The 17248-nt window shown below is 39.4% G+C and overlaps 1 protein-coding gene across 1 annotated transcript in view; it reads left to right on the top strand.

Moving 5' to 3' along the window:
• The window catches only part of Ralgapa1 (Ral GTPase activating protein catalytic subunit alpha 1), a 274933-nt gene that overhangs the window by 68815 nt on the left and 188870 nt on the right, over positions 1-17248 (top strand). The window contains exons 11-12 of the mRNA NM_020083.4: positions 1025-1222; positions 13844-13978. Of these exons, the coding sequence (NP_064468.4) occupies positions 1025-1222; positions 13844-13978 (333 nt within the window). The remainder of the gene's footprint in view (positions 1-1024; positions 1223-13843; positions 13979-17248) is intronic.

Genomic DNA, 17248 nt, shown 5'->3' with positions numbered 1-17248 from the left:
CAGCTCAGCCAGCCGTGGCTGTATTTGTGGGTTAGCAGTTGGGTTTCAGAACTTGAAACACGTCTTTATGGGAACTTCAACTTCTTAAGGTTTCAGTTGACAAATCTGCTTTTGTTAGGAAAGGCCTGCTTTTATTTGTAACTTGATGTTTCTCTCTGCTGTTATCAGTATGTACTCTTGGCTCTGTACATTCAGTGTTTTAATTACAATTTAAGGGATGTTCTTCTCGTCTTATTGTTCAGTGTCCTGAAGCAAACATTCTTCCTTTATATAGATAGGCATCTTTCCTAACTCTAGGACATGTCTGTTATAATTCTTTTGAAATGTTGTCTGTGTCTTTAAAATAAAAAAGTGTTTTCCTCGTGTTTGTGACTTTTAGACTTGGTCTTTTCATAGCGTCACGTGTATTTTGGAGTTCTCTGCCTTAATTTTGCCTTTGCCGGGTTGTTCCAGTTCCTTCATTTTGTCTTCAATCAAATCTTTTTCTGTCCTTTGTCCATTCCGTTGGTGAGACTTTGTTTGCACAGAACTTATAATGTGATGTAGTGTTTTGACTCTGGAGTCCGTGCTGACTTCTGAGTCACCCTGTTGGATGCTTCTCTCAGCCCACATCACCATCGCGCTTACTCAGCTGTCTGTTATATGCATCTGTAGTAAGTTTCTCTGTGGAAGCATTTTAATGGTAATAATTCTCAAAACAGCAATAATATGTTATAAAATGTGGCTTATTATGAGACGTTATATTGAATTTTCTAAGAGTAAAGTTTCATGAAACAAATAATATCACCATTCACAGTAATAAAATTAAAACAAATCTTCGTTCCGTCTGCTTCAGGGCCTACTGTATTTTTCTTTCAAGGTATTTACAAAATATTTGGAAATGAAAGGCTTTCTCTGAGTTGATGAATAGTTAATGAGTTGATTAAGTGAAAGTGTTTTTATCTACTATTGTGTGAAATGAAAAATATATTAATATATTTGTGACAAAAGAAACGGTATTCTTTTTTCTTTTTTTATTTGCTAGGCATTTTTATTACCAATTTGTGAAGCAGCAGCTATGAGAAAAGTGGTAAAAGTGTATCAAGAGTGGATTCAACAGGAGGGAAAACCTTTGTTTATGCAAGAGCCTGAAGAAACTGTGATCACTTCTTCAGATATACCTTGCAGTGAAAATGTCACAGACCATGACATTTCAATAGAAGACGGAGAGAAGAGAGAAGAGGTAAAGTTATGTGATATATATATTTTTAAAATCTGTTTTTAAATATTTTTATTTCAGTTTGTGTTTGTGTGTGGGGGTATGTGAAAGAAAGAGAAAGAGACTGCACATTTGCAAGAGAGAGAATGCACGGGTGGTATTGTTGATATATATGTTCTAGTGTAAGTTCAACAGATTATTTTTCAAAAGTATAATAGTGTGTTAATATGAATATGTTTAAAAAGTTAGATACCTCTCAGTATGTTTTGCACTTTATATCACAGTATTTACCTCAGTACTCTTTTGTAAAACTCTGTGATGATACAGTTTTATTTTATTTTTATTTCACAGTTTAAAAGCACACAACAATATTGAGGTTATGTTGTATAGATTGGAGTATTGTAAGTTTTTCTCATCAGTGACTTTTTTAACCAGTAAATTTTTTTTCACCTTTTATTTATTTATGTATTTATTTATTTATTTATTTATTTATTTTATTAACTTGAGTATTTCTTATATACATTTCAAGTGTTATTCCCTTTCCCGGTTTCCGGGCAAACATCCCCCTCCCCCCTCCCCTTCCTTATGGGTGTCCCCCTCCCAACCCTTCCCCCATTGCCGCCCTCCCCCCATAGTCTAGTTCACTGGGGGTTCAGTCTTAGCAGGACCCAGGGCTTCCCCTTCCACTGGTGCTCTTACTAGGATATTCATTGCTACCTATGGGGTCAGAGTCCAGGGTCAGTCCATGTATAGTATTTAGGTAGTGGCTTAGTCCCTGGAAGCTCTGGTTGCTTGACATTGTTGTACTTTTGGGGTCTCGAGCCCCTTCAAGCTCTTCCAGTTCTTTCTATGATTCCTTCAACGGGGGACCTATTCTCAGTTCAGTGGTTTGCTGCTGGCATTCGCCTCTGTATTTGCTGTATTCTGGCTGTGTCTCTCAGGAGCGATCTACATCCGGCTCCTGTCGGTCTGCACTTCTTTGCTTCATCCATCTTGTCCAATTGGGTGGCTGTATATGTATGGGCCACCTGTGGGGCAGGCTCTGAATGGGTGTTCCTTCAGTCTCTGTTTTAATCTTTGCCTCCCCCTTCCCAGCCAAGGGTGTTCTTTTTCCTCATTTAAAGAAGGAGTGAAGCATTCACATTTTGATCATCTGTCTTGAGTTTCGTTTGTTCTAGGGATCTAGGGTAATTCAAGCATTTGGGCTAATAGCCACTTATCAATGAGTGCATACCATGTATGTCTTTCTGTGATTGGGTTAGCTCACTCAGGATGATATTTTCCAGTTCCAACCATTTGCCTACGAATTTCATAAACTCGTTGTTTTTGATAGCTGAGTAATATTCCATTGTGTAGATGTACCACATTTTCTGTATCCATTCCTCTGTTGAAGGGCATCTGGGTTCTTTCCATTTTCTGGCTATTATAAATAAGGCTGCGATGAACATAGTGGAGCACGTGTCTCTTTTATATGTTGAGGCATCTTTTGGGTATATGCCCAAGAGAGGTATAGCTGGATCCTCAGGCAGTTCAATGTCCAATTTTCTGAGGAACCTCCAGACTGATTTCCAGAATGGTTTTACCAGTCTGCAATCCCACCAACAATGGAGGAGTGTTCCTCTTTCTCCACATCCTCGCCAGCATCTGCTGTCACCTGAGTTTTTGATCTTAGCCATTCTCACTGGTGTGAGGTGAAATCTCAGGGTTGTTTTGATTTGCATTTCCCTTATGACTAAAGATGTTGAACATTTCTTTAGGTGTTTCTCAGCCATTCGGCATTCCTCAGCTGTGAATTCTTTGTTTAGCTCTGAACCCCATTTTTTAATAGGGTTATTTGTTTCCCTGCGGTCTAACTTCTTGAGTTCTTTGTATATTTTGGATATGAGGCCTCTATCTGTTGTAGGATTGGTAAAGATCTTTTCCCAATCTGTTGGTTGCCGTTTTGTCCTAACCACAGTGTCCTTTGCCTTACAGAAGCTTTGCAGTTTTATGAGATCCCATTTGTCGATTCTTGATCTTAGAGCATAAGCCATTGGTGTTTTGTTCAGGAAATTTTTTCCAGTGCCCATGTGTTCCAGATGCTTCCCTAGTTTTTCTTCTATTAGTTTGAGTGTGTCTGGTTTGATGTGGAGGTCCTTGATCCACTTGGACTTAAGCTTTGTACAGGGTGATAAGCATGGATCGATCTGCATTCTTCTACATGTTGCCCTCCAGTTGAACCAGCACCATTTGCTGAAAATGCTATCTTTTTTCCATTGGATGGTTTTGGCTCCTTTGTCAAAAATCAAGTGACCATAGGTGTGTGGGTTCATTTCTGGGTCTTCAATTCTATTCCATTGGTCTATCTGTCTGTCTCTGTACCAATACCATGCAGTTTTTATCACTATTGCTCTGTAATACTGCTTGAGTTCAGGGATAGTGATTCCCCCTGAAGTCCTTTTATTGTTGAGGATAGCTTTAGCTATCCTGGGTTTTTTGTTATTCCAGATGAATTTGCAAATTGTTCTGTCTAACTCTTTGAAGAATTGGATTGGTATTTTGATGGGGATTGCATTGAATCTGTAGATTGCTTTTGGTAAAATGGCCATTTTTACCATATTAATCCTGCCAATCCATGAGCATGGGAGATCTTTCCATCTTCTGAGGTCTTCTTCAATTTCTTTCCTCAGTGTCTTGAAGTTCTTATTGTACAGATCTTTTACTTGCTTGGTTAAAGTCACACCGAGGTACTTTATATTATTTGGGTCTATTATGAAGGGTGTCGTTTCCCTAATTTCTTTCTCGGCTTGTTTCTCTTTTGTATAGAGGAAGGCAACTGATTTATTTGAGTTAATTTTATACCCAGCCACTTTGCTGAAGTTGTTTATCAGCTTTAGTAGTTCTCTGGTGGAACTTTTGGGATCACTTAAATATACTATCATGTCATCTGCAAATAGTGATATTTTGACTTCTTCTTTTCCGATCTGTATCCCCTTGACCTCCTTTTGTTGTCTGATTGCTCTGGCTAGAACTTCAAGAACTATATTGAATAAGTAGGGAGAGAGTGGGCAGCCTTGTCTAGTCCCTGATTTTAGTGGGATTGCTTCAAGTTTCTCTCCATTTAGTTTAATGTTAGCAACTTGTTTACTGTATATGGCTTTTTTTTTTTTTTTATTAACTTGAGTATTTCTTATATACATTTCGAGTGTTATTCCCTTTCCCGGTTTCCGGGCAAACATCCCCCTCCCCCCTCCCCTTCCTTATGGGTGTTCCCCTCCCAACCCTCCCCCCATTGCCGCCCTCCCCCCATAGACTAGTTCACTGTGGGTTCAGTCTTAGCAGGACCCAGGGCTTCCCCTTCCACTGGTGCTCTTACTAGGATATTCATTGCTACCTATGGGGTCAGAGTCCAGGGTCAGTCCATGTATAGTCTTTGGGTAGTGGCTTAGTCCCTGGAAGCTCTGGTTGCTTGGCATTGTTGTACTTTTGGGGTCTCGAGCCCCTTCAAGCTCTTCCAGTTCTTTCTCTGATTCCTTCAATAGGGGACCTATTTTCAGTTCAGTGGTTTGCTGCTGGCATTCGCCTCTATATTTGCTGTATTCTGGCTGTGTCTCTCAGGAGCGATCTACATCCGGCTCCTGTCGGTCTGCACTTCTTTGCTTCATCCATCTTGTCTAATTGGGTGGCTGTATATGTATGGGCCACATGTGGGGCAGGCTCTGAATGGGTGTTCCTTCAGTCTCTGTTTTAATCTTTGCCTCTCCCTTCCCTGCCAAGGGTATTCTTTTTCCTCATTTAAAGAAGGAGTGAAGCATTCACATTTTGATCATCCGTCTTGAGTTTCGTTTGTTCTAGGGATCTAGGGTAATTCAAGCATTTGGGCTAATAGCCACTTATCAATGAGTGCATACCATGTATGTCTTTCTGTGATTGGGTTAGCTCACTCAGGATGATATTTTCCAGTTCCAACCATTTGCCTACGAATTTCATAAACTCGTTGTTTTTGAGAGCTGAGTAATATTCCATTGTGTAGATGTACCACATTTTCTGTATCCATTCCTCTGTTGAAGGGCATCTGGGTTCTTTCCAGCTCTGGCTATTATAAATAAGGCTGCGATGAACATAGTGGAGCACGTGTCTCTTTTATATGTTGAGGCATCTTTTGGGTATATGCCCAAGAGAGGTATAGCTGGATCATCAGGCAGTTCAATGTCCAATTTTCTGAGGAACCTCCAGACTGATTTCCAGAATGGTTTTACCAGTCTGCAATCCCACCAACAATGGAGGAGTGTTCCTCTTTCTCCACATCCTCGCCAGCATCTGCTGTCACCTGAGTTTTTGATCTTAGCCAATCGCACTGGTGTGAGGTGAAATCTCAGGGTTGTTTTGATTTGCATTTCCCTTATGACTAAAGATGTTGAACATTTCTTTAGGTGTTTCTCAGCCATTCGGCATTCCTCAGCTGTGAATTCTTTGTTTAGCTCTGAACCCCATTTTTTAATAGGGTTATTTGTTTCCCTGCGGTCTAACTTCTTGAGTTCTTTGTATATTTTGGAAATAAGGCCTCTATCTGTTGTAGGATTGGTAAAGATCTTTTCCCAATCTGTTGGTTGCCGTTTTGTCCTAACCACAGTGTCCTTTGCCTTACAGAAGCTTTGCAGTTTTATGAGATCCCATTTGTCGATTCTTGATCTTAGAGCATAAGCCATTGGTGTTTTGTTCAGGAAATTTTTTCCAGTGCCCATGTGTTCCAGATGCTTCCCTAGTTTTTCTTCTATTAGTTTGAGTGTGTCTGGTTTGATGTGGAGGTCCTTGATCCACTTGGACTTAAGCTTTGTACAGGGTGATAAGGATGGATCGATCTGCATTCTTCTACATGTTGCCCTCCAGTTGAACCAGCACCATTTGCTGAAAATACTATCTTTTTTCCATTGGATGGTTTTGGCTCCTTTGTCAAAAATCAAGTGACCATAGGTGTGTGGGTTCATTTCTGGGTCTTCAATTCTATTCCATTGGTCTATCTGTCTGTCTCTGTACCAATACCATGCAGTTTTTATCACTATTGCTCTGTAATACTGCTTGAGTTCAGGGATAGTGATTCCCCCTGAAGTCCTTTTATTGTTGAGGATAGCTTTAGCTATCCTGGGTTTTTTGTTATTCCAGATGAATTTGCAAATTGTTCTGTCTAACTCTTTGAAGAATTGGATTGGTATTTTGATGGGGATTGCATTGAATCTGTAGATTGCTTTTGGTAAAATGGCCATTTTTACCATATTAATCCTGCCAATCCATGAGCATGGGAGATCTTTCCATCTTCTGAGGTCTTCTTCAATTTCTTTCCTCAGTGTCTTGAAGTTCTTATTGTACAGATCTTTTACTTGCTTGGTTAAAGTCACACCGAGGTACTTTATATTATTTGGGTCTATTATGAAGGGTGTCGTTTCCCTAATTTCTTTCTCGGCTTGTTTCTCTTTTGTATAGAGGAAGGCAACTGATTTATTTGAGTTAATTTTATACCCAGCCACTTTGCTGAAGTTGTTTATCAGCTTTAGTAGTTCTCTGGTGGAACTTTTGGGATCACTTAAATATACTATCATGTCATCTGCAAATAGTGATATTTTGACCTCTTCTTTTCCGATCTGTATCCCTTTGATCTCCTTTTGTTGTCTGATTGCTCTGGCTAGAACTTCAAGAACTATATTGAATAAGTAGGGAGAGAGTGGGCAGCCTTGTCTAGTCCCTGATTTTAGTGGGATTGCTTCAAGTTTCTCTCCATTTAGTTTAATGTTAGCAACTGGTTTGCTGTATATGGCTTTTACTATGTTTAGGTATGGGCCTTGAATTCCTATTCTTTCCAGGACTTTTATCATGAAGGGGTGTTGAATTTTGTCAAATGCTTTCTCAGCATCTAATGAAATGATCATGTGGTTCTGTTCTTTCAGTTTGTTTATATAATGGATCACATTGATGGTTTTCCGTATATTAAACCATCCCTGCATGCCTGGGATGAAGCCTACTTGATCATGGTGGATGATTGTTTTGATGTGCTCTTGGATTCGGTTTGCCAGAATTTTATTGAGTATTTTTGCATCGATATTCATAAGGGAAATTGGTCTGAAGTTCTCTTTCTTTGTTGTGTCTTTGTGTGGTTTAGGTATAAGAGTAATTGTGGCTTCGTAGAAGGAATTCGGTAGTGCTCCATCTGTTTCAATTTTGTGGAATAGTTTGGATAGTATTGGTATGAGGTCTTCTATGAAGGTTTGATAGAATTCTGCACTAAACCCGTCTGGACCTGGGCTCTTTTTGGTTGGGAGACCTTTAATGACTGCTTCTATTTCCTTAGGAGTTATGGGGTTGTTTAACTGGTTTATCTGTTCCTGATTTAACTTCGATACCTGGTATCTGTCTAGGAAATTGTCCATTTCCTGAAGATTTTCAAGTTTTGTTGAATATAGGTTTTTATAGTAAGATCTGATGATTTTTTGAATTTCCTCCGAATCTGTAGTTATGTCTCCCTTTTCATTTCTGATTTTGTTAATTTGGACGCACTCTCTGTGTCCTCTCGTTAGTCTGGCTAAGGGTTTATCTATCTTGTTGATTTTCTCAAAGAACCAACTTTTGGTTCTGTTGATTTTTTTCTATGGTCCTTTTTGTTTCTACTTGGTTGATTTCAGCTCTGAGTTTGATTATTTCCTGCCTTCTACTCCTCCTGGGTGTATTTGCTTCCTTTTGTTCTAGAGCTTTTAGGTGTGCTGTCAAGCTGCTGACATATGCTCTTTCCTCTTTCTTTCTGCAGGCACTCAGCGCTATGAGTTTTCCTCTTAGCACAGCTTTCATTGTGTCCCATAAGTTTGGGTATGTTGTATCTTCATTTTCATTAAATTCTAAAAAGTTTTTAATTTCTTTCTTTATTTCTTCCTTGACCAGGTTATCATTGAGTAGAGCATTGTTCAATTTCCACGTATATGTGGGCATTCTTCCCTTATTGTTATTGAAGACCAGTTTTAGGCCGTGGTGGTCCGATAGCACGCATGGGATTATGTCTATCTTTCTGTACCTGTTGAGGCCCGTTTTTTGACCAATTATATGGTCAATTTTGGAGAAAGTACCATGAGGAGCTGAGAAGAAGGTATATCCTTTTGCTTTAGGATAGAATGTTCTATAAATATCTGTTAAGTCCATTTGGCTCATGACTTCTCTTAGTCTGGCGATATCACTGTTTAATTTCTGTTTCCATGATCTGTCCATTGATGAGAGTGGTGTGTTGAAATCTCCCACTATTATTGTGTGAGGTGCAATGTGTGCTTTGAGCTTTAGTAAGGTTTTTTTTACGTATGTAGGTGCCCTTGTATTTGGGGCATAGATATTTAGGATTGAGAGTTCATCTTGGTGGATTTTTCCTTTGATGAATATGAAGTGTCCTTCCTTATCTTTTTTGATGACTTTTAGTTGGAAATTGATTTTATTTGATATTAGAATGGCTACTCCAGCTTGCTTCTTCTGACCATTTGCTTGGAAAGTTGTTTTCCAGCCTTTCACTCTGAGGTAGTGTCTGTCTTTGTCTCTGAGGTGTGTTTCCTGTAGGCAGCAGAATGCAGGGTCCTCGTTGTGTATCCAGTTTGTTAATCTATGTCTTTTTATTGGGGAGTTGAGGCCATTGATATTGAGAGATATTAAGGAATAGTGATTATTGCTTCCCGTTATATTCATATTTGGATGTGAGTTTATGTTTGTGTGCTTTCATTCTCTTTGTTTTGTTGCCAAGACGATTAGTTTCTTGCTTCTTCTAGGGTATAGCTTGCCTCCTTATGTTGGGCTTTACCATTTATTATCCTTTGTAGTGCTGGATTTGTGGAAAGATATTGTGTAAATTTGGTTTTGTCATGGAATATCTTGGTTTCTCCATCAATGTTAATTGAGAGTTTTGCTGGATACAGTAACCTGGGCTGGCATTTGTGTTCTCTTAGGGTCTGTATAACATCAGTCCAGGATCTTCTGGCCTTCATAGTTTCTGGCGAGAAGTCTGGTGTGATTCTGATAGGTCTCCCTTTATATGTTACTTGACCTTTTTCCCTTACTGCTTTTAATATTATTTCTTTATTTTGTGCGTTTGGTGTTTTGACAATTATGTGACGGGAGGTGTTTCTTTTCTGGTCCAATCTATTTGGAGTTCTGTAGGCTTCTTGTATGTCTATGGGTATCTCTTTTTTTAGGTTAGGGAAGTTTTCTTCTATGATTTTGTTGAAGATATTTACTGGTCCTTTGAGCTGGGAGTCTTCACTCTCTTCTATACCTATTATCCTTAGGTTTGATCTTCTCATTGAGTCCTGGATTTCCTGTATGTTTTGGACCAGTAGCTTTTTCCGTTTTACATTATCTTTGACAGTTGAGTCAATGATTTCTATGGAATCTTCTGCTCCTGAGATTCTCTCTTCCATCTCTTGTATTCTGTTGGTGAAGCTTTTATCTACAGCTCCTTGTCTCTTCTTTTGGTTTTCTATATCCAGGGTTGTTTCCATGTGTTCTTTCTTGATTGCTTCTATTTCCATTTTTAATTCCTTCAACTGTTTGATTGTGTTTTCCTGGAATTCTTTCAGGGATTTTTGTGTCTTCTCTCTATGGGCTTCTACTTGTTTATTTATGTTTTCCTGGAATTCTTTCAGGGATTTTTGTGTCTCCTCTCTATGGGCTTCTACTTGTTTATTTATGTTTTCCTGGAATTCTTTCAGGGATTTTTGTGATTCTTTCAGGCATTTTTGCGATTCCTCTCTGTAGGCTTCTACTTGTTCTCTAAGGGAGTTCTTCACGTCTTTCTTGAAGTCCTCCAGCGTCATGATCAAAAATGATTTTGGAACTAGATCTTGCTTTTCTGGTGTGTTTGGATATTCCATGTTTGTTTTGATGGGAGAATTGGGCTCCGATGGTGCCATGTAGTCTTGGTTTCTGTTGCTTGGGTTCCTGCGCTTGCCTCTCGCCATCAGATTATCTCTAGTGTTACTTTGTTCTGCTATTTCTGACAGTGGCTAGACTGTCCTATAAGCCTGTGTGTCAGGAGTGGTGTCGACCTGTTTTCCTCTCTTTCAGTCAGTTATGGGGACAGAGTGTTCTGCTTTCCGGCGTGTGGTTTTTCCTCTCTACAGGTCTTCAGCTGTTCCTGTGGGCCTGTGTCTTGAGTTCACCAGGCAGCTTTCTTGCAGCAGAAAAGTTGGTCTTACCTGTGGTCCCAAGGCTCAAGTTCGCTCGTGGGGTGCTACCCACGGGCTCTCTGCAGCGGCAACAACCATGAAGACCTGTGCCGCCGTTTCCGGGAGCTTCAGTGCACCAGGGTTCCAGATGGTCTTTGACTTTTTCCTCTGGCGTCCGAGATGTGTGTGCAGAGAGCAGTCTCTTCTGGTTTCCCAGTCTTGTCTGCCTCTCTGAAGGTTTAGCTCTCCCTCCCACGGGATTTGGGTGCAGAGAACTGTTTATCCGGTCTGTTTCCTTCAGGTTCCGGCGGTGTCTCAGGCAGGGGTCCTGCCGCTCCTGGGCCCTCCCCCACGGGAGCCCAGAGGCCTTATACAGTTTCCTCTTGGGCCAGGGATGTGGGCAGGGGTGAGCAGTGTTGGTGGTCTCTTCCGCTCTGCAGCCTCAGGAGTGCCCACCTGACCAGGCGGTTGGGTCTCTCTCTCACAGGGTCTGGGGGCAGAGAGCTGCTGCGGGCTGGGATCCGCAGGTGTGGGACTTCCGGTAAACACAGAATGTGCCCGGTTCTACAGGAATTCTGCTTCCGTGTGTCCCAAGCTCACCAGGCAGCTTTCTTGCAGCAGAAAAGTTGGTCTTACCTGTGGTCCCGGGGCTCAAGTTCGCTCGTGGGGTGCTGCCCACGGGCTCTCTGCAGCAGCAGCAACCAGGAAGACCTAACCAGTAAATTTTATACAACTACTTTGTGTATCAGTTTTAAAAAAGGTCTCAAGTTTAAGGAAGGTGTCTCACACTTTTAATCCCAGTACTCAGAAGGCAGATCTCTGTGAGTTTGAGCCAGTCTTGTCTACATAGCAAGTTCCAGACTAGCCAATTTTGCATAGTCTCAAAAACAATTGGAATCATTTATTAATAACAAAACAAAAATTATTTTCAAACAGTTTTTGATATATAATATATATATATAATTTTATTATTTAGTAAAGACAAAAGCACTAATGAAATGGATATAAAAACTGATTTTTACATAAAGAAATTACTTTGATGGGTATCTGATCCTGGAGGACATGAGCATGTTCAGAGTTTTTGTGTTAATGATATTTTTCTTTTATACTCATCAGTGCTAATTGGGCCACTTTTGATGAATATGTAGTGTAAACGATTGGAAGTATCTTTAAGATCATTTAAAAAATTGTTGGAAATTCTGTCTTAATGTCAAACTAAAACTCATTTTTAAAAAATGCTTCTCAAGTCAGCAGCTTAATAATAATTTAAAAAAAATCAAACATTCTGATATTCTAATCCAAAGAAATACTAATTTGATACTTGCATTCTGGGGAAAGGCAATATCAAAATGCTGTCTTTGTGTTCTATAACTATTATATTTTATAAGAGCAGGAATCTTTCCCTTTTTAGTAAAAGCAACACAATTTATAAATGCTGTAGTCCTGGATCTGGTCGGCATTCATTGATGAAGACATGCTAAGTACAGATTGTGTATATTGTGTATTCAGCCAGGACTAGTCCAGTCATAAATGCAGCACAGGCCAGAGTGCCAGAAACAGCTCGGATTCATTATGCATTTGATTGTAATTTTCTGTTGTGAATTCAGAAACTTTTCAGTGTTCTTAAATTGTTCACTTATTCCACATTTATTTATGTAACTTATGCTCAAGAAATCAAACATTCTGACATTCCAATCCAAACAAATACTATTTTTATACTTGCATGGTGGGAAGATTATTTTCCAGACTTTGGAAAAGCCTGAAAATAGCATGAATAGTTAAATATTCTAGACTGATTGTACAACAGCAATTAGAGAGTAGAGTAGAAGTCAATCTGGGTCAAGCAGACTATTAGCAAAGTCCAGCATGAGATGGGGTCTACTCATGAGATAGGATAGTGGCAGTCGCAAGCGAGTATAAGAGAGCACATGCAGATGTTAGTCTCTCTGTTTGTAAAGCCCTATGCATCTTGATGATCAGTTGGCAGAGAGAGGTGGGAAAAGGGGAGGCGTCCTGAATTGCTTTCTTTTACAACTGTAATCGCCATTCATGGAAAGATGGAAACCGAGAAGTGCAGCTTTGTTGATGGTGACTGATGCGGCTGGGAGAGGAAGAAAAGGGGAGTTTGTGGATAAGAATCTTCTATTTACAGTTTATATATCATTTAGGAGAACTTTAGAAGACATATTATCATAGAGATAGCCCAAGAGAAAGGCTGGACTAGAGCATAGAGTGTTGCATTGCCTCCTCACAGAGCTCAGTTCCTGGTCCAGTTTCTAGTTATGATAGCATATTGGACAAGATTACCTTTATGTTGTAAATATAACTCTGTATAAGCTGTAAAAAGGCAGCTCTTTGTAAATATTGGTGACAAAGGGCTGGGAATGTCACTGTGGTAGACTGTTTGCATAGTATATGGAAGGCCCTGAGTTGGATCCCTAGAATCAATCACAGGAGCAGCAGGAACAGGCATAATGGCTCACACCTATAGGTCTAGCCCTTGGGAGACTGAAGCAGAGAGATTGTTGATAGTTCAAGGCCAGATTGGTTATAGAATGAGACCCTGTCAGGGAGGGAAGGAGAAAAGGGAAGATATTAATGAATGTTCAGAAGCAGCAGTGGCTGGGGGATGGCTCAGTGGATCCGGTATCCATACAACCACTTATACCCATGGGTATAAGTACCTGTACACACCCGTGCACACACATGCATGCAACATGCATACAAAGCCTGCAACACAACAAAACAGGCTTTTACATGAGGTAATTTGTAGTCTGTAATATCTAACAATATCAAAAATCAGTCAGAAAGCTTCAGTAATAATTGTTTGAAGCAGTGTTTTTGTTATTTTTACATTATAGTTATAAGAATTTTACTGTTAAGAATCTGTTTTCAGGTTACATAAATTCTGACATTTAATATAGAATAGAACTCATCTCGTACAAACCTGTGAATGGTATAAAATGATTGTAGGATATATGAGACTATACATAGAAAATGACTCTATATATGAATTGATTTTTAAATGACTAGTCATCATAATTTTTCACTTTGCTTTTGTTAGTTAAGAATTTTTACAGTGAATATATATTACTACTGTAATCAGTTAAAATCTTTATCTCTTGGCTTATTTTTTTAAGGTTTATTCTTACTATTTTTAGTTGTATGTAGATTTTGTGTCTGTAGGTAGGCATGTGCACATGAGTGTTAGTTCTCTCAGAGGCATCAGAGTCCTGTGGAGCTGGACTTACAGACAGTTGTAAGCCAGCCAATGTGGGTACTAGGGACTGAACTCAGGTCTTTTGGAAGAGCAGCAAATGCTCTTAACCACCAAGTCTCTTTCCAGGCCCCTAAAATAATCTTCTGAGGAAAAGAAATAGTTTATTAGTATGGTCTCATAATTTCATAGTGCCTTTATGTTTACTGGCTCATTGCAGCATTCTCATTGATGAAGTACTAAAAACTCGATATTTTGCTTCAGGAAAATGGGACCAATATTTCTGAACATGTTCGAAATTCTACCTGGACAAAGAATGGTTCCTACCAGGAAGCTTTTCATGTCTCTGAAGAAGCCACAGAACAAAATATTCAAGCTGGTACTCAGGCTGTTTTACAGGTGGGTGGCTTTATACTTACTTGTGTGTGTTTGTGTGTGTGTGTATTGTGTGTGTGTGTGTGTGTGTGTGTCTGTATTGTGTGTGTGTGGGTGTGTGTGCATGGGGTGTGTGTATTGTGTGTGTGTGCATGGGGTGTGTGTATTGTGTGTGGTGTGTGTTTTGTGTGTGTGTGTGGGTGTGTGTGCTTGTGGGGTTTGTGTATTGTGTGTGTGGGTGTGTGTGCGTGGGGTGTGTGTATTGTGTGTGTGTGGGTGTGTGTGCGTGGGGTGTGTGTATTGTGTGTGTGGGTGTGTGTATACTACTCACATCTGTAAGTGTCACTATACCACATGAAACTGCAATGATATTGCAGTTATTTTACACATGAGAAAAGATGCTCAAATTTATACATAATAAATTCATATATAGATATCACATATCTATTGCAATTATACCATATTTGTTTTCATAAAATATATACTGAAACATTGCAGTTAGTTCAAATGAGAAAAAATATTCAGATTCAAGAGTGATAAAGGAAAAATAAATTGAATTAGAAAAATATAATTGATTTTGTTTTTACGTTTAGTCTGTATGGGGAGGCGGGTATGTGCTTGTCATGTAGAGTGGAAGACAACTTGTTGGAGTGTGTCCTCTCTGACTTGAGTCATCAGGCTTGGTGTCAGGGCCTTCCCTGCCTAAACCATGGCACTGGCCTCAAATGTTTTAAAAACATTTTATATTCCTTGTAGACAACTGAAAAATGACAGTGTGATAACTCATGTAATGGGAGGATGTACAGAAGGAATCACAACCGCTCCCTCAGTCTCCATCTGTGTTCAGCTGAACTGCTGCTATGTGCTGCAGTGCGCCGTGCTACCACTCTATTACTGCCTTCCTTTGCAGGAGTTTCTTCCTTTTCCTTCCCTTTCCTTCTCTGCTTTTCTGTTTTGGTGCTTGAGACAGAATCCCAGGACTCAGACATGCTACTTCAGCATCCTGCCATTGAGCTGTGCTCTTTTCCATTCTGTTTCCTTGTCAGAGTTACTTTTAACCTCTAGCTTGTTAAATCAAAAATTAAGTCTTTTCGTTTGGTGGTTTGGTTTTTGGAGACAGAGTATCTGTATGTAGACTGGGATTCTTTGTATCATTTCATGGCTTCTCTGTTTTCTAATTTCCCAAGTATATTGTTTCTGGTCTTTGATGGATATGATGAATTCCTTGACTCTCTTGAGAATCTATAGACTTTCCAGCAGCTTACAACAGTACTCAAAGCTTTCACATTAAACCTTCACAGCAAACTCCTACTCTGTTTCTTCTCTTACCCCCTAATATGTTCTCATTGCTGGGCAGTAGGGTCCTGTGCACAGAAGTCGGATCAAATGCTTCTCTGTTGAACACCTTCCTGTGGCTTTAATGGTCATTCTGCTGAGGTCTGTGGGCTTTGCACCTTTGCTCTTGAAAATGCTTCACTCTGGCCCACAGGCCATTGCAAGAACATGGATGTTAGAGTTAGGCCATTTAGCATCTCTTAATTCTCTTAAAAAGTTTGGATTTGTTATATGTATTCATCCCCTTTTCCTATTCTTTTAAAAAAAAACTGTTCTTTATGGTGAGAATGATCTATAAAAGGTCAAGGAGCACCTGTTCTCTTTCTGTTGATGATGGGAAAAACTGTTCTTCATGCCTTGGCTCTTTTTGATTTTCTGTTCTTCTTTTAAATAAAATCTCCTATTGCTTTTCCTCTGACTCACTTCATTCTATACTTGTTATTATTTCTCAAACATACAAGACAAGCTCTTACCTTATAACCTTTGAACTTGCTTTTACTTGTCTTAATATTTTTCTCAGACTGCTACATAACTCAGTTTTTATTCCCCCTCCTTTTGTGCTTATTGGACTCCCAGGACATTGAGGCGACAGGAAACACCTTTGTTTTTATCTTTTAAAAAGTGGGTTATTTTGTTGTTTGAGATCATAGTATAGTTACAGCATTTCCCATTCCCTTTCCTCCCTGCAAACCGTGCTGTGCTCATCGTTGCTCTTCCAGATGCAAGCCTCCTCTTTCAGGACGGGCGTACATTCATTCTTGTCATTGTTGGTGCTTCTCAAGTCCTCTTGCTGTGCATATTCATTTGTTAGACTTTTTGTAAATGCTTGTTTTTAGTTTATGGTATTTCTTGTTTTTTCTTAGTTTAACGTTTTTAAAGTAATGAATTAAATGCCAAATTCTTTTTGGCAAACAAACATACTTTTATTTTTATTTTAATTTATTAATAGAAGTTATAGCACTAGATTTTTCTGTGTTAAGGCACTCTACTTCATGATAAAATAATGTATTGTTAATATTTTAAGATTTTAATCTATTATATCCACAAGGGGTATTAGCTTTTTATTTAGTTCTTCAAAATGTAGTTTTTACTAACAACATTATGTTTTTATTTAATAAATTGGGTACTTTTGTTCCTTTTTTACCTCTGAACAAAGATAAGGATCATCTCCCATGAAGGTGGAATAAGACTGCTCAGAGCTAGTTTTCTAGACCTGTTTGCAGTTCGGGGTGAATCAGAGAGCCTATATTACTAGCTCGGTTTCTTCATGCTCTTCTTATAATCATCCTTTAAATGTTCTTAAGTCAGTTTTGGCAACTTGTGTTTTTTTCTAAAACAGTCTATGTCTTAGTTAGGGGTTTCGGTTGCTGTGGAGAGACACTGTGACCTCTGCAGCTCTTATAAAGGACAGCATTTAACTGGGGCTGGCTTAGAATTCAGAGGTTCAGTCTGCTGTCCTCATGGCAGGAAGCACCTCCTCATAATGCTGTTTCCTGAGGACCTATAGGGGCCATTTTGTTTAATCCACCACATTTCACTCCCTGACCCCCACAGGTTCATATCCATACCATAATGCAGATGCGTTTAGTCCAACTTCAAAATCCCTATATTCCATCACAGTAGTAACACTTTGAAAGTCCAAAGTTCAAAGTCTCTTCTGAGATTCATGCAATCTTTTAACTGCAATCTCCCATAAAAATCGAAAAGTAGATCATATACTTCTAACATATAATGGCCCAGGATATACATTACCATTCCAGAAGGGTGGAAAAGGAACATAGTCAGAAGATACTGGACCAAAGCACGACCCAAAACCAGCTAGGCCAACTCCCAAATTCTGACTCTCTAATCTGATGTCAAATCACTCTTGAGATCTCCCACTACTTTCAGCTTTGTTGACTGCAGCACACTTCCTCTTATTTGGCTTCTTCTACTCCCTGTTAACAGCGTTCCTCAACG

The sequence above is a fragment of the Rattus norvegicus genome, chromosome 6 (assembly GCF_036323735.1).
Source record: "Rattus norvegicus strain BN/NHsdMcwi chromosome 6, GRCr8, whole genome shotgun sequence".
NCBI classification, from domain to species: Eukaryota; Metazoa; Chordata; class Mammalia; order Rodentia; family Muridae; genus Rattus; species Rattus norvegicus.
The sequence above is the reverse complement of the archived record's forward strand: the minus strand, read 5'-3'. Positions and strand labels throughout refer to the sequence as shown.